The 24,942-nt window shown below is 42.5% G+C and overlaps 1 protein-coding gene across 2 annotated transcripts in view; it reads left to right on the forward strand.

The window, feature by feature from the left end:
* Nucleotides 1-15,481, forward strand: part of tle5 (TLE family member 5, transcriptional modulator) — a 54,707-nt gene extending 39,226 nt beyond the window's left edge. The window contains exons 4-7 of one of the 2 annotated variants that reach the window (XM_080877473.1): nt 1,365-1,409; nt 8,120-8,182; nt 8,913-8,987; nt 10,754-15,481. In XM_080877473.1, the coding sequence (XP_080733599.1) occupies nt 1,365-1,409; nt 8,120-8,182; nt 8,913-8,987; nt 10,754-10,978 (408 nt within the window). In that variant the 3' untranslated portion in view covers nt 10,979-15,481. Of the gene's footprint in view, nt 1-1,364; nt 1,410-8,119; nt 8,183-8,912; nt 8,988-10,750 lie in introns of both variants that reach the window. The other variant, XM_080877472.1, reaches the window with a different exon arrangement.
* Nucleotides 15,482-24,942: the final 9,461 nt, after the last annotated feature.

Below are 24,942 nucleotides of genomic sequence, written 5' to 3' on the forward strand. Positions count from 1 at the left end.
TCAGGTTGCCCCACTCCCCCAGCCAGCGGCAGCACCTCCATTTCCCCAGCGCTGTAATTACTTTAGGGAGCTTCCGCGTGGGCACAAGCAGCTACGGAGCTATGTTTTAGTGCGCGTGCATGTGCGTGCGTGCACGTGCATTCACTTACAAGAGAGAGCCAGTGTGAAATTGAACACAAACAACTGTGTGTGCGTGCATATGTGCGTGTGTGTTTGTGTGTGAGTGACAACAAGCGAGAGACAAAAACGTGTGTGTGAGTGAGAGATCTGTGTGTTGTTTGTTTTCCAGTGACAGAGCCAGTCCCCCTGCAGACAGAGTGGGTGATTAACAGGGTTGACGCCTAGAAGGTGGCCCTCTCATTAACACTGAACACACACACACAGACACACAACAGAAGCCGTTTCTCTTCTGTCTCTCCTTTTCTCTCGCAGTCTCTCTTCCTCTTTGTGTCTTCTCTTTGCATGTGTGTGTGTGAACATGTCTGAAGTGTAGAAGTAAGTAAAGGGACTGTTACCGATCACATCGACTTGTCTGGATAATTAATAATTCTAAATAATAAATGAGGCAGCGTCTCTTGTTCCACGTGCGCACACATGTGGATCCTGCTGCTGTGTGATGATTGCAGAGATTAATGAAACTCATCCTGCACACAAACAGCTGTAAGCGACAAACAGAACTTCAGTACGCCCTTTAAATTAAGCAACTGTTTATATTCTCTGGCAGTTCATACATGCAAATTTCATTTGTATGAGGGAGCTGGCGTGTACATGAGAAGGAGGATAAAATGACAAACTGGCAGATTAATTATGCAAATCAGTTGATCGGTTTATTTTTATGTGCCGTCGTAGCTTCGGTTTCAGCAGCTCATCATTTTACATCAAATAACATCGAACAAAGAACATTGGAGGTTGTTATTAAGCTGTTTACTTAAAAACAAAGGCAAAAATGAAAAGGCGAATAAAGTCTTCCGCAGTGTTTCAAGATTACTGTACCCATGTGAATTCTTGTTCTTATTAATCTGCAGTGTAATGATGCCTTTCGGGAATCATCTCTTGGATTTAAGAAGGCCCGTATAATGTTTTTTATGATCATATTAGCATTCGTTGCTTTTGGTGGAAAAAAGCAACGAAGCAAACTGAAGATGCTTCGAGTGTTCCAGCTGAGAAACAGAATTTTTGTGTGATTTCCGATTGTGGTGCAATCAAAATGCACATTAGCTTCAAACGTGATTTGTCACATGCAGTCAGTTGAGCATGATAAATTGTTAGCATGGAGCTCCTGCACAGACAATTTTTCTGGCAACAGTTCGGTGCCTGTGTTTTTATAGCTTTTTCTTCTTCTTCTTCTCCTCTTCTTTGTGTAGTACTATGAGATGTCCTACGGGCTCAACATTGAGATGCACAAACAGGTAAGTCTGTATTTAGTCTCCTTAAAGTTCGCTCTTTTATTCCCATCACATAGGATGTAAAACTGTTGTATGATCATAAACAGAAGATTGCTTTTGTGAAGAAAATTGAAACACAGGAGGATGCCTTTTCTGCTTGCAGGATGTGATGGATTCAAACTGAGGGGCATGCATGTTTATCAAGTTTCTATTGTACCTCCTGTGTGTATTATGTTGCTTAAGGCTTCCTTTCTAACATGCTTCTATAAACTGAGGTGTCTCCATCGTCATGCAACTACTGCCGAGGGTTATCAGTCTAATTTTTTGTTATTGCTTTTACCAATGTTTAGAATTTTTCTTCCTGTCAGTTAGCTTTGACATGTGGATTTAAATACTACAGGAAAAAATCCAAAGAAGCCAAATCTGAGTGAAAAATGCTTTTGTGCTGTCAGCAGGAAGTAGCTACATTCCTCTGCATAAATGAATTATTTTATAAACCTGGCTAGCAGCTGTCTGACAGGCAGTGCTCTCTCTATACGTGTTATGGATAAACCTGCGAGAGCCACAAATAAAAGTTGTAGTAATTTCAGAGCAATTTGTTTTAATATTTACAGATGAATCATACATTTACCAATAATCTAGCGTCATTTTGTACTCTGTGATTGAAAAATGTCTCAAGGACTCGCTGTCCTGTATCGTTGCTTGTTGTTCATACTGACGATTCAGCTGGGAGAATTTCCTGGACTTTGAGGTGCCAGTTGGCTAACCTCATCAATGCAGATAAAAAGACTTTTAATACTTACTGAACCTTGAATTATGCACTTCATTACAGGGTTCTTTTTTTCTTTAACCTGGCTCAGATGCATTGGTTGCCAGGGTTGGGAATGTCTCCATAAGTTACCTGTTGCATGTGCCTCACTGATGTTTGACTGGCAGATCCACATTGCTGTATTGTGGTAGCCTTATTATGCTACAGACATGGATACTCAGAGAGCAGCTTAGTGTTTTGTTTTTTTTTTTGATGGGACGGGTGAGTAAACAGTGACAGGTACAAAGATTTACCATAGACAGTATAAAAGATGGACTTTGTGCCAACATCTGAAAGTGAAGCTAATGTGGAAGTACTTTAAACTTGCATTTTTTTAATGGCCAGCAGGGGGCGACTCCTTTCCTAACAAAAGTATGTCTGGTAGTATAGATGTCTATGGGGCAATGGCCCTTGGCTACCTAGCTGTCTGACATCAGATCACCTTCCTGATGAGTTCATGAGCTCAGTCACTAGTTTCAGGTCACTGATTAAAACACGAAGTTCAGTTTGGCAATTATGGTCATTACTAGAATAAGTCCAGTAATTTTTGTAAAAAGGATTTTTTAGGATTTCCGTTCATGGTCTCAGGAGTCTCATCTCTGCTTTTGGCGGATGGTGTGGTTCCTTTGGACTCATCAACCTTGTTCCGGAAGCCGAGTGTGAAGCAGCTGGGGTGAGAATTTAGCACCTGAAACTCCGAAGCCACGGTTCTTAGTCAGAAAAGGGCAGCGTGTCCACTGCAGGGTGCAGGAGCGAGCTGCTACCTCAAGTGGATGATATCTTAGGGTCTTGTTTACAAGTGAGGGAAGAGGAAAGCAGGAGGCTGACAGATAGATGAATGCGGTGTCAACAGTGATGCAGACGCAGTACTGGGCTGTTGTGGTGAAGATAAAGTATGAAAGTACATCTATGATGTACCTTCTTACCCTCACCTTTGGCCCAGCAGTTTTTGATTTAGTTGTAGCCATAGTCTTTTGATTAAAAAAACGTTTAGTTTTATTCCTAATTAGGACTAAATCCTTTTAGTTTTAGTCAACTAAATATCATAGGATTGTAGCAGACGAAGTCTAAAATTGATTCAGTTGAATAAAATACAAAGTGTCAAAGGAGCTGTGCATTCCTCGTGATGCACCGACAGCTTATTGAACTGTTGGTGTGATTATTAAACATAATCTCTGTTTCCTTTGGGGATCTCATTTGAGTGAGGTCACCTAATTCTGTGTGTAAATCCAGTTGTTGTTGATTTTTTTTTGTTGTTTTTAGTAATTTTGAGCATCACGCAGTCATTTCATGTGGATGTAGGTCTTGGCAAAATGGCATTATATTTACATCCAGTGAAAACGGTGCTGTAAGAACTAGTAAGGTATTTTGAAATGGAGGAGAAAAAAAGGCCCTCAATCAGGCAGGGCGTGGGTGAGGGAGTGGTCCATACATCAGTTTGTGTTGCTGCAGCAGGGGGAGTAATTTATGCTCAGCCTGCAGGAGGAGAGAGCGATGGGCCTCCAAGGGGCCAACCCTTATCGATGACCTCGTCTGGTATTGCCCATCCACACTCACAAACGCACACGCACGCTGTCGTATGATTGACGGCGTGCGCTGACAGCCATATTGGAAGAAGGGAGCATGCTTTGACGAATGGAGACACACATGAAAGTAGCAGCTTCCATGATTTAAAGACCTTCACTTGTATGCACCCGCACAAACTCTGAGGTTGGAAGCACAAGATGGGCACCGCGATGCATGCTGAGCAAACGCACACACCTTTCTCCTTTATCTCATAGGGATTAAATTCATAGGCACAAATGGAGTTGTGTGTTTGTGTGTGTACCCAGCAATCTTCGTACGTGCGTGTGTGTACATTAGCTCATGTACTTTCCCATTGGCTGTCTGCAATCTTTTAGAAATGTCAGTGTGTGGGTAGAGCCAGCGTGAGCTTCGGTGTGTTAGCGTGCACGCTCCTGAGCCCCTCCAGTCACTCCATCACCGCATGTGCCTGCGTTTTTTGTGTGTGCGCGTATGTTACCAGCGCATGTTCATAAACGTTTGTGTCTCTCTGCTCGTGTGTGCTGCTGTTACTGTGTGTGCGCACACGCCCGTCCTTTGTGCACAGTGTGAGTGGGTGCCGAGAATCGCTAGTTCCATTAGAGAGTTGAAATTGAAGGGGATGTGTGGAAACGAGTGTCGAGGAGCATTCATGTCTAGGCCTATTGTGCAGAGCCACACTCCCCTCTCTGCTCCTCCTCCTCTGTCTGTTTCCCTGTTTTTTCTTTCTTTCTTTCTTTCTCTCTCTCACACTCACACATTCAATTGCTCCCTCTTGATCACTCTGTCCTACTCAATTCAAAAAATGCCTCTCCACTCTGTGCAGTCTGTCTCTTTGCTCTCTGCATCTCTGTTTTGTCTTAGTGAGGAAAAGCAAGGTTGAGTTGCGGATCGAACTGGGAGTGTGTTGAATGAAGCTGTATCGTTTATCTGTTTTTCCTCGTTTTCTCTTCCTGACAGCATTTGTGTTTTGTTTGTGTTGTGTATAGTATATATGTTCTCATTGTGCTCATCACATAAACCAAACTATGAAGGCAATTCTGAGTATATTCATCTGTATGTGAGCTGCATCTGCAGGAATAGTTGTTCGTGTTCGGCATGGTGGAAACTCTTTGTTAAGCAGAAGTGGCGACACTGAAAAGGCTGTGATTCAGTTATCCAGTCCTAGTTTTAGGAAATTTCAAAACAAAAATGCCAATTATTTTGACCTCGTTTCGTGAGCATTACTTTTTTTTTTTTTTTTATTCTTTTTATCTGATAACAAACTGAAGATATATATGGAAACTGGAGCAAAAGTCCTTTTGATTAGTCATGTAACTGGTCACATTTGTGTACATGAAAATAATATTTTCAACCTTTTAAAGGGAGAAAAAGTATAAATTTAGAGGACAGAGGGGCAATTTGACTTCATTTTCCACTCATACCAGAGGCCATTTTTTAGGTTTAGACCAGGGGTCCCCAATCCCAGTCCTCGAGGGCCGGTGTCCCTGCAGGTTTTAGATGTGTCCTTGATCCATCACAGCTGATTTAAATGGATAAATGACCTTCTCAACATGTCTTGAAGTTCTCCAGAGGCCTGGTAATGAACTAATCGTGTGATTCAGGTGTGTTGACCCAGGGTGAGATCTAAAACCTGCAGGGACACCGGCCCTCGTGGACTGGGATTAGGGACCCCTGGTTTAGATAATCTAGACCAAGAGTGTCAAACTCCAGGCCTCGAGGGCCGGTGTCCCTGCAGGTTTTAGATGTGTCCTTGATCCATCACAGCTGATTTAAATGGCTAAATGGCCTCCTCAACATGTCTTGAAGTTCTCCAGAGACCTGGTAACTAATCATTTGATTCGGGTGTGTTGACCCAGGGTGAGATCTAAAACCTGCAGGACACCGGCCCTCGAGGCCTGGAGTTTGATACCCCTGATCTAGACTATTTGATTAGGTTTAAACAATCTGGACTACTTGGTTAGATTTAGCTAATCAAACCTGCTACCACAAGTTTAGATCATAAATCTTCTTGATAAAAAAACTACTCAGGGCAGATTTAGGTGTTAAAACTATTTAGCTAGGTTCTGAAAAAGGTCGTGGTTTGGGTTGAAGTACAACAGATGGCACTTTGATAAGAGCCACCTGCAGCATGTTATCATGTGTGTGCTGCAGGCATAAAAACTATTACTTTTCCTCTTTGTATTGAAATATATTTCAAAGTCACGCTTATAAAAAACAGGACAGCTTGCTTTCATAAACGAGAAAAAAATCTCAGTATTTCACATTTTGCCATGAGACCCTGTGACTATAGGGGAGCCCACGCAGTGACAAAGCCAGTGCACTCTAAGGAAGTCTGTGTAACGTTAGGTTTGTTTACTCTGCCTTCCATACTTCCTTGAAACAGAATTTCGTCAGTGAAAAGTGCTCCAATAGCATTTTAGGAAAGCCAGAATGAAGCAGAGTGAAATGTAAAGTGAGGACACGAGAGAGGAGGCTGCATTCAGAACGAAAAATCTGAGGGAGAAGAGAAGGTGATGGAGAGCAGGGATAACAGAATAGACAAAAGCTGGGTTGGAAAAAAACAAGATAGACAGAATAAAGGGCACTGAAAAAGAGGCAGAGCCATAGTTAGCGTGGAGCGAGTCCCGCAGAGACATTTTAGAGATGTCAGGGAGATTGTATGTGTAATGATGAGCAGATAGGAGTGAAGCGCTTGATGGGAACTGTGCTCTGCATGCCTAATGTCTGTTAGAAGAGCCTCTCTCTCCTCATCGCGCCTCGAATTAGGCTCTAACACAATTACTGCTGCTTTGCATATCTCTTATGGATTGGATGATTACCAACCAAATGTGATAATAGACCTGCATGTGAGAAAGATAGGGAATGTGCATGATGTGAAAGAGAACACGGCGTGTGCGTGCGTGTATGGGAGATTATTACTGTGTGTGCGTGGGTGTGTGTGTGTGTGTGTGTGTGTGTGTCCGTCCAAGTGTTTTTAGAAGCGTATTAAGTACAAGCAACTAAATTAATGAGGTGAATAAAGGGATTCTGACACATCTGATATATGTGCATGTGTGTGAGATATATTTGCTCCAGTTTGGGAAGGTCATAGCAGATGTTTCCCATACTGATGAGTGTGGCTTAAATTCGCTGAATGACGATTCACATTTAACAAGGGTTTAAAGGATAAGTGTGGTGATACTCTTTATTTTGAGCTGTCATTAAATCCCATGAAAAGATTAAAATGAGCCGTGAGCTGCTATCACATTTTATCTGTGTAGCCTGAGGCTATTATGCTGAATTCTTCTGTTCCATAGAGTTGTTGTCCTCGACACTTTGCCCTGGCATGGTTTTTGTTCACCTCTTCTGGCTTTGGTTGTTCTATGTTATCATCTCTGACTTTATTCATTCATTCGTTCATGAAATCTTCTCCATGGATCTCACAGGCATTAGTACCCAGTGAGGTGCAGTAACATTTTTTACATTCAGCAAATCCACATCTATGTGCTAAAGACACCACCACCCTACGTTTAGTTGCTCAACAGCCTCAGACAGAAGCAAAGCTGGTATGAGCTTCCTTCTGTTAGTGTATCCCCTCATGACCGAGCATTACTTAGGTGACTTAATCTAATAGAAAAGTAAGAATATCCTTCCCCTCTGTCCCCTGCACCATTAATTCTTGACTATAGACAGTATAAATATGGACGTAGGCGCCCCCATGTTGTCTGTCTTAAACCTCCATTCTCTTTAATGGCCACCAGGGGGAGACACCTGTGGTGGCTAAAAATAAAAATAAAAAATCTGCAAGCACTATCCCGCTGAGTTTATGGGCTCAGTCACTCATTTCATACTGTATAAAACAGTGGTGGTGTGGTGTAGTTTTGCAGTTTGAGGTGTACTCCTAATGCTCCAAACCTGGATAAATGCGAGGGTTGCATCTGGAACAGCATCGAGCATAAAACCCGGTCATTAATCCCAATCTGTGCGCTGCGGTGAACTCAATAAACCATAAAGTCCGTTTTGTAAATTTTGATCATTGTAAGATTCAGAAAGGCGAATAACCCAGGATCTGAGCCTACATTTCACAGTCAGATCCGCCCCTTACTTCATTATGAACACACCCAGTGTGTTTTATTTTGAGATACTCATACATGCAACGTTCTATTCTAACCACTGAATATACAATTATCCCTGTTTATTACAACAACTATCAGTTTTTAGGAAACAGTGGAAAGTTTTTTTTATATTTATGACCATTTTTAAGGTTAAAATTATTAAGCTTTGATGCTGACAGGGTGGGGAAGATGGAAAATAACCATTTGAGTTACATATTTTTTCACTGGGTTTGTTGGGAGTGATAAAAATATGGAATACTATAAACCACTATGCTTTCCTTCAACAGGCTGAGATAGTCAAGAGATTGAATGGGATCTGCGCACAGGTCCTCCCCTACCTGTCTCAGGAGGTAAGCGCGTGCACACTCTGGCACAGAGCCGTCAATAACCCTCTGACCCTCAGCACTATTCCTTACATCCTGGAATGAGATCACCCTCATTCCCACCTCATTACCTCTCCACCTCCGTGACCTCAAGCTCAGCATCCCTCTTCTCTCCTCCCATCATTCATCATCACTTGCTTCCTGTGTTTCTTTCCACCTCAATTTCCATTTCACCCTGCCCCCACCTCGATTCTGCCATATTCAATCTGTCCCATCCTCACGGTTGTCCCTTCCCCCCTCCCCTTTTGACCTCTTCCTTCACTCCCCTCTTTCCCTCCATTTTTCCCTCCTTTGCCTCCTCCTACTCCATCCAACTCTTCTCTTGCTTAATACATGTGTGTGTTTGTGTCAGTGTAATAAATGGCTGTGCGATTCAGATAAGCCATGCTCTTATCTGCCCACCAGGGGGTTGACCTCCACCCATTACAGCACACCAGCCGACCATCCATTCCCGGGTGTCACACAAGGCGTGTGTGTGTGTGTGTGTGTAACTGGATGAATAGCAAAATGGTCAGAGGGGGAGGCGCAACACCAGAGAGGGTTGTCGGGTCTCTGTTGGGACTATTGATATTGATCTAACCTCTCCACCCCCCCCCAACTCTCCTCCCCATGTTTCTATCTCGCTTTTGTCTTTCTCACTTTCCTCCTCTTGTCTTTACCCCCTGCCTCCCCCCTGTCTCCCACCCACCATCTCCAGCACCAGCAGCAGGTCCTGGCAGCCATAGAGAGGGCCAAGCAGGTCACCCCCCCGGAGATGAACTCCATCATAAGGGTACGTTGTTGCAACCCTAACCCTGCCTGAAAAAGTGCAAATATTGACCAACCCGATCAATTCTATTGTTTTCTTTTACATCTTGCATTTATTGACTTATTGTTTGTGAGGATAAAAACCTTTGTGTGTCATCGCAGGGTTTTTCTCAAAAACCTAAAATGTTTTTTTAATGCTTTTTTTATATCGTGTGAAATGAAAAACCCTAAACCTCAAAGGTTTCCTGCCCCGATCTGTTTCCTCCTAAACAGAGCATTATAAAAATAAATAAGCATTTATTAGCTCCAGTTGCTAATGAAAAACGTTAAAATGACCCATAAATCATGATTATATTCAAGCGCTGGTAATGTATGCCTGCACAGTAAAATAAACATTTATAATTGTTCCCACTGTTTTGTTTAAGCAGCTCTGGGAACAATTAATTTTTAAAGGGTTTCTTTAGAGTTATATTGATGAAGTCCAAGAGAAACTTTTAAAGCACAGACTTTCTTTTTTTTTTCTGATGCACCAAAAGTTGGAATATAAGAAATTAACTTTTCTAGAAGTGGCTAAGCTCCAAAGAAATGCTGGATTCTTCTGTTAAAGCCTCCATGCCTTGAAATGTTTTTGTTTAGGTTTCATGTTAAATGTGCAGATTTAAGTAGAGATAACCTCGGGGCATTATTAGGGTTAAAATCTCTTCTACACTTACGTCTTAGGAGTGTGTAGTACTCTTCATCACGAGTAAACTACTTTTTGTGTCTTTTTAAAGTGGTGGTATCCATCCCATCGAGGGGATAAATTTGATTAAGCCACAATCCTGTCCATTGAAACAATTACAGCACAGTTATCTCGCTAGCTAAAATACCAAATCTGTACAAACCAGGCCAGCTCGTTAGCCTGCTATGCGCAGATATTCTTTATATCGGCAGCTTTAACTACTTCAGCTACGCTTCATCATTATCAGCCTCGTGTTAGCTATCCTAGCTCCTCCATCATTTCACTATTGTCTAGTGTTCGCTAGCCCAGCCACTCCATCACTGTGATAGATGATTCACGGTGGTGCGTTGCTTTTGTCTTTGTGTCTGCGACTTGTGATAAAGAAGGTGGCGCTCTGCGTTGGCGTTTGTGGTAGGGCGTTCTGTTGTCGGTGGATCTTTTGCTTTCAAAGGAGCTTGTAAAGAAAAGCGTCTGGACTTCTTTAAGTTGCTTGAAGACGCTTGAAGTCCAGACGCTTTTCTTTACAAGCTCCTTCGACTACGATGACCTGGATGACTGAGAACCTTCACAGACATCTTTTGCTTTGACTTTAGTCGCATCATGTAGAAAGTTAGAGGATCAGCGGGGGCAGTTATGTGTCGATTATAAGAGGTCAGAGGGAGCTGCCGTAAAAATGAACTCACTTTTGGGTGTGTGTAAAAGAGAAGCGTGGCAGTAACAATGTATCTCTCTGTACTTTAAAATCAAAGGCATGTCGATCCCATGATATTGTTTTTTCCAGTTCTGTGCTCAGATACCTCTTTGTCTGCACTTGTTTCTTAGGCTTTTATACATCTTAAAAACTGCATCTATTATAAATAAGCTATGTGTATCTTCTACTGAGCATGTGCTATGATACGTGCGTTCCATCTATCCTGTTGTCTGTAAACTATTAGCGCTGTGCCTCAAGGGTTATATATTAAACATGACCTGTGGTTCTATAATAGGTCTGTCCTGTGTTTTGCAGTGATTTGTGCGCTTGATCTATCCTACTGTCTCTAAGTTGCGTCTGATTCTTTTCCATGCAGCAGCAGCTCCAGGCTCACCAGCTGTCTCAGCTTCAGGGCCTGGCCCTGCCCATGACTCCGCTGCCGCTGAGCCTGAGCCAGCCGACCCTCCCTGCCGTCACCACCTCCTCTGGTCTCTTCTCCCTCTCTTCCCTGCTGGCCTCTCAAGCCCAGCTGGCCAAGGAGGAGAAAGCATCGCGGGATGGAGTCGACAGCCACCGTGAGGAGGATGGAGACAAGTCTGATTAGATGGTGTTTCAGCCCTATTCAGCTCTGTTTTTATCCAGAGACCTGAATCCCTAGATTCAAGCCCACTTGGCCTATAGCCTCTCCCCCAGGTCTCCCTCTCTTTGACACTACCTAACATGGGCTTCAATTTCATCTCTTCCGGCCCCCTAGCCAACCCCATTATTGGGAGGTCTTTGGCACATACCACCTTATATCCTGGTATTCACCATAGTTGGGTTGTTTCTATATCTTTTTTTTTTTTTTTTTTTTTTTTTTTTTTTAAGCCATGAGACTGTCGCTTTCTTATGTATCTTGTATTTTCAAGTGTGCTCTCTCTCTCTCTCTCTCTCTTTTTTGCATGTGATTAAGCCACATTTATCCCTTTTTAAAAAAAAAGAAAATCAGGACTACTTTCTATTTCAGTTTCTTCCTGCCTCCCTCTTGCTTTTCTCTCTCTTCTGATTCCCGTTGAGTTTCCGTGTTTTCCTTTCTTCTCCATGCCTCTCTCTCTCTTCCTCCCTGTCTTCCTCCCACCTCTTGCCTCTGCCTCTTTCATAGGTCCTTGTTAGACAGGACTGATCCGTCAGACTGAATGCACTGTTCCGTAGGTGTTAACAGAAAAACTGTTAAACACTTGGATTTGCTGGCAAGCTGTAAAACTTGTCAGATGCAACACAGGATTCCTAAAAACTTCATTTTCCCAACATAAAGGTCTCACCGAAATCAGCAGTGTTGATATTTCATGGTGTTTCACCTCGCGTGTATTCATTCTAAGATAAAAGTGGGCTCAAAGTTTAAATGTTGGATTGATAAAAGATCAGAGAATTGTTTAAAAAATGCCCCGGCTAAAGACAGAAGCGTGCTTAAAAGCTATACTCACTTTCTAATCAAAAACCTCTGCCTTCAAAAGAGAATCGGTGTTATGAAAAGACATATCCGGGCAAATTAGAGATTTTGCAAGTAATCCTAATTTTATATAAAATAAAAGCATCTTAGATCTGACTTAATGCTGAGAGCCGTCAGAGTAGATAACAGACCCACCTTGATAAGTAATCCCCCCGACGTTTGATCCTTGCCCGACCCTGTGAGGTGCGTTGGATAAATCCACCCAGCACCGTAACTGAAAGGCATCATTAAACGGAGCTGAGGTAGCACAACGTGCAGCAAAGAGAAGTAACGCCACTTCACGTCCACACCTTCCCACCATCTTTTTCCTCTTTAATGTGCACTAATATCAGAGCAGACACTGAGGGGAGAAAGAGTGCATGTTGTGTGTTTGACAGCAGAGGGCAGCGTGTGTCTTTGAACCATCCTCCTCGCTTGTGCAGAACAAGGACAATGACAGAGTGCAGACTGTGTCACAAAGGGAATGGCTTATTTATCCAGTCTGAGTGTGCAAACTTAACGCACAGTAGACACTAGACCGGTGGCATCAATTACTGCAGTGATGCAGGTCTCGAAAAGTTGTCTGCTTTGGTTTATTTTGGTCTCTAAATGGAACGACTCCATCCTAGCATGAAACAAAAACACGGGCTCTCTGTAAATTCACTTTTAAATACCCTACGATTCACTGCACATAAAGATCTTTCACATATCAGATTAATCCTGCATTATACAGTTGATTTAATGCCTACATGGGGCACTGAGTATGATTGAATATAGTTACATTACTGTAATTCACACAAATGAAGCACAAGTGCATTCTACAGCTGCTGCTATGAATCCAAACTAAACAAAAACACCCCCTTCAAACAGAAAGGTCCTGTACGCTCTTGGTTGTTTTCAGATTAGACCTCGAGTCTGCTGGAAGCTGGGCGAAACTATGCCAGCCCACCACAACATTGATGATCTCATTGCAATACAAAGTTCAGCTGCGGAATCTTCTGGTTTGACTTTCCTTTAGATGTTATTACGAGCAACGGCACCTCTGCCACATTGCTGAAGGTCTTTATCCGGTCAGAGGATCTACTACCACCGTCCTGGTGCCAGACGCCAAAGGACAATTCCCAGATGTCTCGTTTCCATGCACCAACCTGTTGGAGCTTTTTTGGAGGTGCAAGGTAACATACTCAGTGTTAGGCAGATGGCTTTAAAGTTGTGGTTGATTATTTTATTAAAATACCCACTGCATCTTTTACCAAATTCTTAAGGGAAAAAAAAGTTCTGCTCCATGTGGGGGTCTGCAAAAAATGTAGTAGTTGACGTTGCATAGTTTGTCCAACAGAGGGCACTCTGCAACACACGTGATTTGAATGCCACGCAGCAAACGCAACAACCAGCCGGTCACTAATCTGGGAACCAGGTTTACTAAAGTCAGACTCTAACTGTAAACTGAGCAGATCAGCAACTCTGAGTTGGTATCTTCATGGAGGCTGGTCAGAGTAGGCAGCCATTTTTAATGATGCTGTCTGAAACAGAGGTCGCTTGTGACATATTGAGTCTCATAAAGGTTAAATAAATAAAACTAAAATTATGTTGGGCCGCTCTATATAATCGTAGAAAAAAGTTTGTACCATAGGCCTGCCATCGGATCAGAATTGAATCCGATCATTTCCTATCTGATTTCTCAGGATTAACAAACTCTGAATTTTAGCTAAACCTGCTTCCTGGAATAGGGTTGTGATCTGAGAGGAGCATAATATAATATCACCAAATACTGTTTGTTTTTTGTTTTTTAAAATTAAAGAGTGTCTTTTGCATTACATACAGTTCCTTACTGTGATCTAAAATTGGTCTTTACAGGAAATGAAGACACATCTGCAGCTCTTTAATAAACTCTTCTGTTTATTTATTTTTTAAACCAGCATGGCAAGAATTCATGTTATTAGTAAGGAGAATAATCAGTGATCGCTTTTAGAAGCATCTGAAAGTCTTATGTTGCATTTAATTAAGAACATTTGTATAATGATAGCATTACAGTCCAAATTCTCAGTCAGTTAGGAGACTATTATTTGTAAAGTAGTATAGAGCCAGTTTGACAGTATCTTTTGTTTGGTTGTTTTCACTTCAGACATTTTGACATGTCCCAGTAAGGTAAGGTGTAAATAGTAGAATTAATGACTTCCATTGAGCTGTTAAGTACTGTTCATGCTATCATACTGTCATTGCTTAGTGGGAAATTTAAATTGACCAGAGCTGTAATTTATATCAGTAACACAGATATTCTACCTGTTAGTACAAGTCAAAATCTCTGCTGTGAAAAGTATCAGTGCAAATTAATAAATAGTGGAAGTAGACCAATTTTTATACCCAGTGCGCATTTATAACACCAAAAAAAATGCAAAATAGGACTGAAAATTTGTCTATAGTTAAAAAACAAAAAAGAATAGAGACTACATCGCGTTCTTCATCATGTTTGGGTTGAATTTGTTTGCTTTTTGGATATATTGGAGTTTCTTTTTACTGTCCCGGGGATTTGTCAGGCAACAGAAGTGCGAATGGGCGAAATGTCTGCTTTCAAAAAGATGACATGCAATTTGAGAGGTACCACGTATACTTTGAAAATGTCGAACCACACTTAAAAGCACGTACACCTGTCTTGACCTCCTCTCTTTTCATCTCTGAATGGCTTCATTGAGTGTAGCCATCTCGAGCTGTATATGTATTTTTAAAAAAAAACCTGCTCCTTTCATTTGGGGGAAAATAAGCTCAGAATGGTCTCCGGTTTGATGATAAAGCACATTTTTATTGCAGAAGTACCCTTCAAAGAGATCGGCGAACGTGCACGTTTGATATCCAAAAGTGAAAATACATATGAGGGACTTTCAGAATAAAAGCCTCCGTCTTCTAAAGGTTCAGGTGATAAACTGTTGATGGCATTTGCTGGAGGACTCTTTCAATGATCCCCATTGTTGTGTATGTATGTGAATACATAAAACAAGGTGTGTATAAACACTTGTACAGATCCCGTAGTCGATGCTAAACCAGATGAAATGCGTTGCTGTTCTTACAACTAAAGCTAACATGCTACCTTGCTTGTGAATTAAGCTCGCGGCACGTCGTCCTCCCATCTAGCTGCATACTGTATGTATCTAGTTGCATACATACTGTACTTGTTGTAGTGAAATGCAGAGCGTGTAGACAAAGCAGAACACACACACACATCAATGCATGTCTGCGGGGGAACTGAGATTGATTTCTTTCTAGTGGAGACATATTTTTTTTTCTTTTTAAAGAATGTTTGATCCAAACTTTCTGTGATCGATGCAGTCGTTCCTTTCCTCCCCCCTTTTCTTCGTTTTTAAATATTAATCGATATGAACTAGAGGGAGATTTGCAAGGCTGACGTTTTAGACGTACAAATGAAATTCTATGTATTTGTTGAAGTAGTTGGAGGTGCTCGCCTCTGTATACAGTTATACATAGAAAGCTTTATGTGTATATGGCTGCATCTTCTCTTGTCTGTCCTGGATGATTCTTGTGCTATTGTGTTACAAAACTGATGTGACACCAGGGGGGAGGGAAACTGCAGTATGTTGACCTTTTCACCCTTTGATCCCCCTTTCCTTTTCTCCCCCCTCCCACCACCCTAACACTCCCTCCCTCCCACCCACTCCCCTTGACTCCTGTGCCGCCTCTTTGCCCTCATAGCGTGAAGCATTGTAAGCGTTTTGAGCTTTGTAAAGGTCTTTTTTTAAATACTTATTTTGTGTATAATGTAAAACCTAAAAGTGTGTAATTTGGCAAAAAAAAAAATGTTTTGTGTCTGAAATCATAGCTTCATTTAAACAAACGAAAAAGAAACTCTAAAAAAAAAACGTACAGCAAACATTTACTATAAATAAAATGAAATGTTCTGCAGTAAGGAAGGACTTCTGGTGCCTTACAAATAAAGTCAATCAAATCATAAACAAGTCTCGCTCGTCTTTGACTTGATGCACACCGTCTCCTGACTGGGAAGAGTGGCTCTTGTGGGCTTCCAACATTTTATTGTCCTTTTTCTGCTTATTGCTGGCAGGATGGAAGAATCGTTGCTTCCCGGTTATCTCAGCGTTCGAGTGTGAACTTGCAAACTGAAAAATTTGCAATCAACATTAACAATAACCAGTCCCTAGCTTGGCTGGCTGCTGCACCACTCACACCCCAAAAAGTTACAAAGAAAATGTTATTGCAGGGTAAGTGAGGTTCTTCAGGTATGCCCCACTGTGAGGGGAACCCTAGGGTGGATTCAGGACATGTTTCTTCTCTTGGCTGACCTGGGACCACCTTAGTACCCCCACAAAGAGCTAGAGGCCTGAGAGAGGGAGGTCTGATAATCTCTGTTCAGGCTCGTGACTGGATAAGGACAAATGGAGGGATGGATTGATTATTAGGAAATATGCACGTTGTGATCAGGTGAATACCGTTGCTTTTCCAAGTGTGCAGGTTTAGCAACACTGACTCCTAAAAATAAGAATAACCCAAAACCCCCTTTCTAGATTTATGCCACTTTAGACAGGTGACAGTGAAAGTCTTATTTATTTTAAGGTAACACAAACCTAACAATTTTTAATTTCAGCTCTAAAAAAAATCACGATTGTGATCTCTGCCAATAGATCCCACTCGATCCTACTTTAATTACAGCATACGCCCATGAAGCACACTTCACAAGGTAACATATTATTTGGAACATGGGCAACTTATTTTTTTTAATTGGATGAAAGATGCAGAGCCAGTGATATATTTTTAAATCAGTTTCACTTCATGATACTGAAGTGCTCTTTTGCCACCATTCAGAGAGACCGATTAAAAACCCAAACGCTGGCATGGCTGATTAATGTGCAGATTAATCAAATCTCTCTCGAGTGTTTCAGCTTAAACTTGAGCTTGTGCGTGTCTTTGAGAAACTGTTACTCATCACGCCAGCGCAGATGTTCTTTATAGTGGCACTAAAAAACTCAACATACGAGTGAATCACCCATCTTTTAAATTTTAGGGTCTAACTCCAAAGCTTAGATAAGAGAGCACTCAGTGTTTTAACATCAGCGATGTTTGAGGTTTTTTCCAGACCCGGAATTATTCATTTAAACGTGTCCTGATGTCTTCTGACCGCCCTAGGGTGGCTGTAGTTCACGTCAGATCCACCAGGAGGAAGTGTTGATTTACGTTTACCAGCCCTTTTCCCACTGAGGTGAACCCGGCAGGTAATTGCTCTGAGGTATTCTCACATGCGCTCCTGTGTTTGTGTGTCACATAGGAGGGGAAGCTTCCTGTTCTTAAGACTGCAATGATGAGATTTTATCTATTCTGCACTGTGTGTGTCCAGATTTGATGTTCCATCTCGAAGGCAGCGGATCACGACCCCGCTTGGCGCCTGTACAATATCCCCATTTGGATGCTCTGTTTATCAGGTTTGAGCCCTAACTTGGTTTGCTGCATTCACCACTCCTCCTGGTCCATTCAGGTGGATGCACATCCAGTGGATTTTTGTTTTTCTTTGTGCAAAATTACATTGGTTTCTTTCTCATTTCCTCCTCAGTCTGTTTTCTCTTTTTCCTCCCTGTCACCGTCTCCCTCTGGTTGCCTTCCTCACTGTGTGTGTGTGTGTGTGTGTGTGTGTGTGTGTGTGTGTGTGTGTGTGTGTGTGTGTTTGTTTTCAGAGATGAGGGAGAGGAAGGCTTGTGAGCCCTCTGAGTTCCTGTGGTTGCAGCCCTTCCTCCCCTCTTCCTCCCTTTCCTCTTATTCTGTCTCCCTGCAGACGGCTCTGGATCTGACACTTAAATAAATATGAAAGTGCCCTATTTTTTCCTCTTTCTGTCTGAGGATTCACACATTCCTCACAAGAAGCTACACAGGCAGCAGAGGAGGCGCGCATCTCTCTCATCCAGTGTTTTTTTTTTATTATTTCTTCCCCTCCCCTCCCCTTTCTAAACCCCATTGGAAAAAAAGTGCCACATTCTTACTTAGGTTGTTTAATTAGTGGCACTTTAAAGGATAAAGTTGGTGTCATATTATGTGAACAAATCCCATGAAAAGATCCCTATTGTAGCATATTCCTCAGTGCTATCTCAGGACGACAAAAGCAAACAAAACATGCCATTAAAAAAAAAAACTTTAAGATTTTAGCAGTCCATGCTGGAGAAAGTCAGTCTTTGGTCCCCTATAGCTCCTCTCCTCACTAGCACACATAAAAGACTCAGAGCTAGGACAGCAATATGCTGCTATTTGTTGTTAATGGTGCTTGGCGATGCAGGCCAGTGCCGGCCGCTGAGCTACATTTATTTAAAGGTGCCCAGCCCGGCAATGTATCGAGGCTGCGGGAGGGTTAGGAGTGCAGGGTTGGGGGTGGTTTGAGATACATTATACTTTGTATAAATGAGAGAGTCACAACCAGACAAAAGCCGCTCACATTTGTTGTGATGCTGAGATGTAACCAACATGAATTTTTAAAGGCACACTTGTTATGCTTGTCCTTAAATTCTGCCACATATATATTGTGGTATCCGATCTTGAAAGTCAGGCTTTGTGCAGCACATGAGTCAAACACAGCCCAGTATAATATTAGTAAGAGCGTATATACTCAACATAGGAATCTCGCTCACACTGCTCCACCCACTTCCTGTTTATACCTTTTGCTTGCAAGCGGCGGCCAATCAGAAAGAAGTTGGCTTAAAAATGTAATAGAAGGGAAATTGTGAGTCATACAAAGCAACTCCAGTAGAATCCATCAATAAAAACACGGAGCAGGAAATGAGCATAACTGAGACTCATTATTTATTTCTGCTGCTATTTGTTAAAACGGTTAAAATCTGACATGGTGCTCTCACTGCTGCATAAACAAATGAACCTGTTTCATTACAGCTGCGCTCAGAGCCCGTCAGTTCTCTGCTTGCGCTTTTCCCACCGGGCACTTTCCACCATTCAGCTGAGAGCTCTGCTTATATCCGTGCCCGCTCTTCATATAGCACACAAATGTAAGTTAGTATTGTCACTGCCCACTTGCTGCTTGTGTTGAGCTTGATGCTGTTGACAGAGTCGGAGTGGAAAAGTCAAATCTGTAGATCATGTGCATTTATATTTTAATCCATTCCACGTGCGTGACTCAAAGCTGCACGAGCCAACAGGTTTGGAACGGACACGTTTGAAGATGCCGGCTGTGGACCTGCAAACTGAATGAAAGCACCGACTCTGTATGCAGTTCTGATGGGAATGCACAGGGCCTGCACTGGAAAACAAGCGTCTGTGTGTGCGTGTGTGTGCGCGTGTATATGATGATGATGATGAGTGCAAGCAAAAAGAAAGAGGGAGAGAGCGGCGGAGAGCAAGAAGCGTCTTGATTAATCATGATTGACTCATTCAGAGCCCACTCGTCTTTTCCCCCTCGCTCCCTCGCTCCAGCTCTCCTTTATGGCTTGATTACGGAGACGTACTCTATCTCTCATTACCTCCCCTCCTCCGTCTCTCACTTCTTTTCTTCATCTTTTCTCTCTTCCTCTGACAACCCCCCCACCACCAATACTACTCACCCCCCCCCCCCCCCCCCCCCCCCCCTTCAACGCCTACCCAACTGCGCCACTTTATTCATCCCTCCCCGGAAAGGAGGCTGTCAATCTCCACGTCTGCCGTGTCTCCATCCTCTAACCCGCCGCCGCACTAGCCCTCCATCCATTCATCCCCGGCCCATCCATCAGTCATTCTTTTCCCTCTCTCCTTCCTTTTTCCCTCCCTGCCTCACTCATTCCTGCCACTTTGTGACTCTTTTATATATAAAATTTCCCCTCTTTCTCCGTTCAAAGCTTTCCTCTATTTATCTTCATCCCCCTTTTTCCTCCCTCTACTGCATTCAGTGATCAGTGTCTGCGTGTCTGTCAGGCACGCTCGGAAATGGAAAGAAGCAAACACACAAAGCAAAAACCCTCTCTCTCTCTCTCATTCTCAGCCTTTCTCTGTGTCTCTCTTCCTTTTCTCGCGGCCTCAGCTGGAGGAGCTGAGTGTTGACACAGCCTGGTCTAATACAGATGCTTCCAGAGATGCATCCTGGGAAAGCATCTCTTGGCCTGCTTTTCTAATCTTGTCTTCTCTCTGTACAGTTCCCGAACGCATGCACACGCACAGTTCATGCATGCTTTTATGTGTGTGCTGCATCTGATCTTTTCTGTGTGTGTGTGTGTGTGTGTGTGTGTGTGTGTGTGTGTGTGTGTGTGTGTGTGTGTGTGTGTGGCTGGTTTTCAAATGCAGAAAGAGAGATGAGAGACTATTCAAACTTTAATGCACTCATACGAGATACAAACGACCTTTCTCTCACTCCTTCATGCTCTGCCCTCTCCTTTACTCACCTTCCTCATCTCTTCTTTCCTTTTCTCTCATTCTTCACTTTGATATCTTCATCTTAAAAAAAAAACAACCCAAATTTTACTCTAACCCTTTGTCTCTCCGCTCTCTGTTCTCTCCTCTCTTTGCTCACCTCCTCTTTCCTCCTTGCTCATTCTCCATTCTCTTCATCATCTCACCCCATTTCATTCACTTCTCTTTTTCAGTTTTGTCTTTCATCTCTCACCCCGTCCTCGTGTTTGACTCATAACCACTCTCACCTTATCTCTATTACTCAGCATCTATCTCTGCTGCTTTTTTCCTGCCTGAGCCGCCTCTCTTGTTCTGCTGCCTAACGGCTGCCGTCTTCAACCAAGGCCTTTTTTTCCCCCTTTGGACATTTTTCGAATCTTTGTTGATAAAATTGTCAACACTGTCTTTTTTTTTTTTTTTAACAGTTGTTGATTTACTGTGAAGATAATCACAGAAATATTGTTATTAGAGTTTTTACACTGCTCTGTATCCGTGCTTTAGGTTTACAGCAAGGAGTTTGACTTGTTCAGCATGGCTGCTGTTAAAACTAAACACTTCTGAGCATGTGACTGATTTAAGAGCTGTTGTGTTTCTGCACAGACCGGGCGTTTCCAGGAAGATTTCAGGTTTAGTCACTGCATGCAGATGTTACTCACCAATGTTAGATGCAGGGTGTAGCTTGCTTAAAGTCACTATTACCACCACAGGCTACATTCACAGACTGACACATTCACAGTTTTCAGACCAAAGTATTTGTATATGAAATTAACATCTTCACATGTATTTCTTGAACAAAACAAACAAGCAAGAGAAACTTTAATTATATTTTCTTTTTGCCTGACATTTGACTTGGTTCTTGGTTGTCTTTGTATGTGGACAAAACACATCATTACTTTTGCAATGTAATCCCATCATGGATTAGGTTCAGGTGGGGCTTTATTGCACGCTAAGCCCACATTAGACTGCATTTGTCTACAGTTGAGCGTGCCTGGTGTTTTTGTTTGTTTTTGTTTGGGATGCTTTTAGGTCATAAGCGTTTGGGCAATGGCACAGTTTTCCCAACCTTGCCTCTGTACACGATCACATTAGATGTTAAATCAAATGATTAGATTGAAGTGCAGACTTTCAGCTCTAATTCAAGGGTACTAATTAATTACATTAACAGCTTCTCTGGGAAAAAAAGGAAAGACTGGATATTCTTCAATGGCCGACTTAGTCACCTGATTTCAAGCCAAGGAGGCATTTACTGAAGACAAAACTGAAGGCAGAGAGACCGTGTGGTTGCATGTTTAAAGGCCTGGCACAACACCTCAAGGGAGGAAATGCAGCATTTGGTGGTGTCCATGGGTTCTGCACTTCAGGGAGTCATTGACTGAGCGGTGTGCCTGGTTATGTCCAGTGTTGTAAACCTTGCGCCCTGCTGTGTCAGCCTGCGTCTGGTGCATCTCCATCCATTTATTCCTTCCGGCTCTTCATCCATCCAACCCATCCCTCTTTTCTCTCTTTCTTTCCTCTTCCCTCTCTGTTTCACTCATTCCCGAAGTTCCTTCTCTGCTGACTTTGCACAGTCGTTTCTCTATTTGTTGCTCGCACGCTTATTAACTCGCAATCACTGAAACAACCTCGAACGTTAGAGGGAATGAAAATCCCACCATCGCTCATCAAAACATTATCTCACGCTTCTGCCAGGGGTCAGATAGTCCTCGTGGTATTATCTGCCACCGATGTCATTCTTTCCATCTAGTTCTTGAAAATAAAGCAAAGAAGCTCCGAAACAGCTGTTCCCAAAACAAATTCTCCTCTGTGCTCTTTCCATTTGATTTTCATCTCTGCCCCCTAAAACCTCCCCACATCTCCCTCTGTAGTCTCTCTGGCCCCACTGGTTGTGTTGTTCAGAGTGGAGCCCTCCCCTGTGTGGTTAGTGGGCTGTTACCCAGCTGCCTCTGATACTTCCTGCCTGTCACTTCCAATCCCAGTGACAGTGTGTGTGTAGAACGTGCACACACACACACACACTCCTTGTTTTTTTCCGACACACCATAGTTTAGGAACATTATTTAGCCGCCTGTCCAAAAGATATGCACAAACACGCACACGGATGTTTTTTGCACACAAATCTGCAGAACAATTTGCGTATTAAGATGCACAGAGACAGCCATGCAGAGGCACACACACACACAGAAACCATTGCTGGCAGTCATACATGTGTTTATATGAGGATATGAACATACAAGCACATGTGCCTACACACACACACAGGCACACACATTACTGGCGCAGCAGTGGAGTAGACTCCCCATCGCTGAAAGCCAAATTCATTTAGCAAGTGCCCTCTCCCTCTCTCCAGCTCTATTTGCAGCCTGCCACGCTGCTCCTCCTCCTCTTTGTCTCCTGGCTGCCAGAGGAGAAACCAGGTCTTCTTTTTCTCTTCCTCTACCTTCTGTCTTCCCATCTTTTTTCTGCCTTCCATATTTGTCAGCAACTCGCTCTCCTTCTGTTTTTATATTTGCTTCGAGCCTTTGTCTGTCTGCATTTCTCACAGTTTTAACAGAACAACACTTACTCTGCACGCAGACTACTGTGCATTCACAAACTGCGTGTAAATAGATTCATACATTTACGTTGTGTACATAAGTAGCTTGGGAAAATTGGGGCTACTGTGCAGACGTTGTGAAACGTTTCAGAATGATGAAGGTCCTGGTGCCACGTTTCCACCTGTGAATGCACTTCATCTCAGTGGAAGTGCTCAGAGTGGTTATGATCAGGTTCAGTGGTTTGAAGTGGACTGATTCTGTGCACCGTAGAGATTTATGTATTCAGGATATCTGTGACATTTAAACAAACTCGGCACGCTCCCATCTTACTGCAACAAATGCTGCCATTCAGTCAAAGCCTCTGATGCATCCACGTCACTCACAAGGTGTCCTCTGGTCCTCGATGCACCGGCCACGGCAGCACTGGATGCTGCATCAAAAACCACATTAGTGGGTTGGAGTGGCAGCAGTTTGCATCCCATTCGGACCTTTGTTTTCACTTCCTCCATCATTTTATTTTGGTTTTAAGTTGCTCCTCCACAGCAGCAATGGCACATTTCATTATATGTAAACCTGTGTAGGATTTCAGTACGTTGAGGCAGTGAAAACAGCAAAATGAAACATCAAAGCTATTAAGTGTAAATCTGTGTTGAGTCTCTTTTTGAATGCACAGGTGTATTTGACCTCAGGTCAGCAGTAACTGAAAGCACCTTCAGCACACTTAGATCTGATTCTAGGCTTGTAAACAGTGAGCAAGTCAGAAATGTACTGAGGAACCAAACCATTGAGGTACTTCTATAGTTCCCTGGGAACCAGTGAAGTGACTTCAGTGCTGGGGTGATGTGGTCAAATGTCAGCGTACCTGTAATTGTCCTGCAAATAGAGCATTTCAGTAATTGAAGCTACTTGAAATGAAAGCCTGGAGCAATTTGTCAGAGTCAGTTTGAACTCTTCTGCTTCGATGTGCAGTGTACTCCATGCACTTATTTTAACTTTGAATCCCTTGCGAGCATCCTTATGTGATCACATGGTAGCAGAGACACGTCAAAGGCATGAATGGGACACTTTAAGTGAGTTTGATGAAACTGCATTAATCGATGCTCTGGGAATGAGAGCAGGCCGGATGAGTCGTACGCTCCCTGATTATAATGGGTGATGAGGGCTTGGCACAGCGCTGTGTGTTTGCTTATAGGCGTCTGATTAAATTGTTTTCACAGTTACTAAAAGTTAATGCAACTAATCAGGATCCAGAATTATTCCTGATCTTACATTTATTTATGTGCTAAAACAAACATCGGACTTCACTTGTTTCCTTTGGCTGTTTGTTTGCGGTTTAGGCTGAGACTCACAGGAGCCTTAAATATTATACTGTTACAATGTTACTGTACTTATTACATACTGTAAAGGGGTTTAAAATGCACGTCTGCTACTCCATATAAGGCAACATACATGCCATAATTCTACGTTATTGTATACAGCATAAATTAGTCATATATGTTTGTATATTTTTGTCATTTCATTTCAAAGTGTTTTATTTTTTGAAGTAAGCTCCTTGTTGCAGAGAAGGCCAAGTGTAATCACAAATATTTCTGCCTTCCCAACTCTTCTTTTGTAATGTTTGCAGATATTAGGCCAACATAAGTTTCCTTATTTGCATGTCTCCCGAGTGCCTGCCGGGAGGTTTGAGAGGAAGTTTAGTTCCATTCGTTTTAGATATAAACAGAAGACGTTATGCTGTTTTGATCATAATGAAGAACAAGGAAAAAGACCGTATTTATCATATGGATACAAATCTATGCAGATGAGGTGAATAAACCTGTTTACGCAGACTAGAAAATCAGCACAAGCGCACGCATGTTTAATAAAACACAGGTTTTGACGACTGTGGCTTTAACGTTACAACATTTTCTTAACTTTACTAATATATGTTTCATATAAGCTCTGTTTGGTCTTTGGTGTTATGAATAAATTACATCCCTCCTGAAACTCTCATGCAGAGGTTTTCTTTTTTCTTTTTCTTTGTTTGACCTCCGTTTTGTCTTACCTGTTTTTTGGCTTCCTTGCTTTTCCACCTTTTCTGCTTTTATCTTCAAGGGAGTGCTGTTACGCTCCAAGTGCATCTAGTTCATCAAAGCCTGGCTAATTTCTCAGCTTGTTTGATTTACTGTTAATTGTTGCTAAAATGCCAGC

This window comes from Rhamphochromis sp. 'chilingali' (assembly GCF_963969265.1).
Source record: "Rhamphochromis sp. 'chilingali' genome assembly, chromosome: 3".
Classification (NCBI taxonomy): Eukaryota; Metazoa; Chordata; class Actinopteri; order Cichliformes; family Cichlidae; genus Rhamphochromis; species Rhamphochromis sp. 'chilingali'.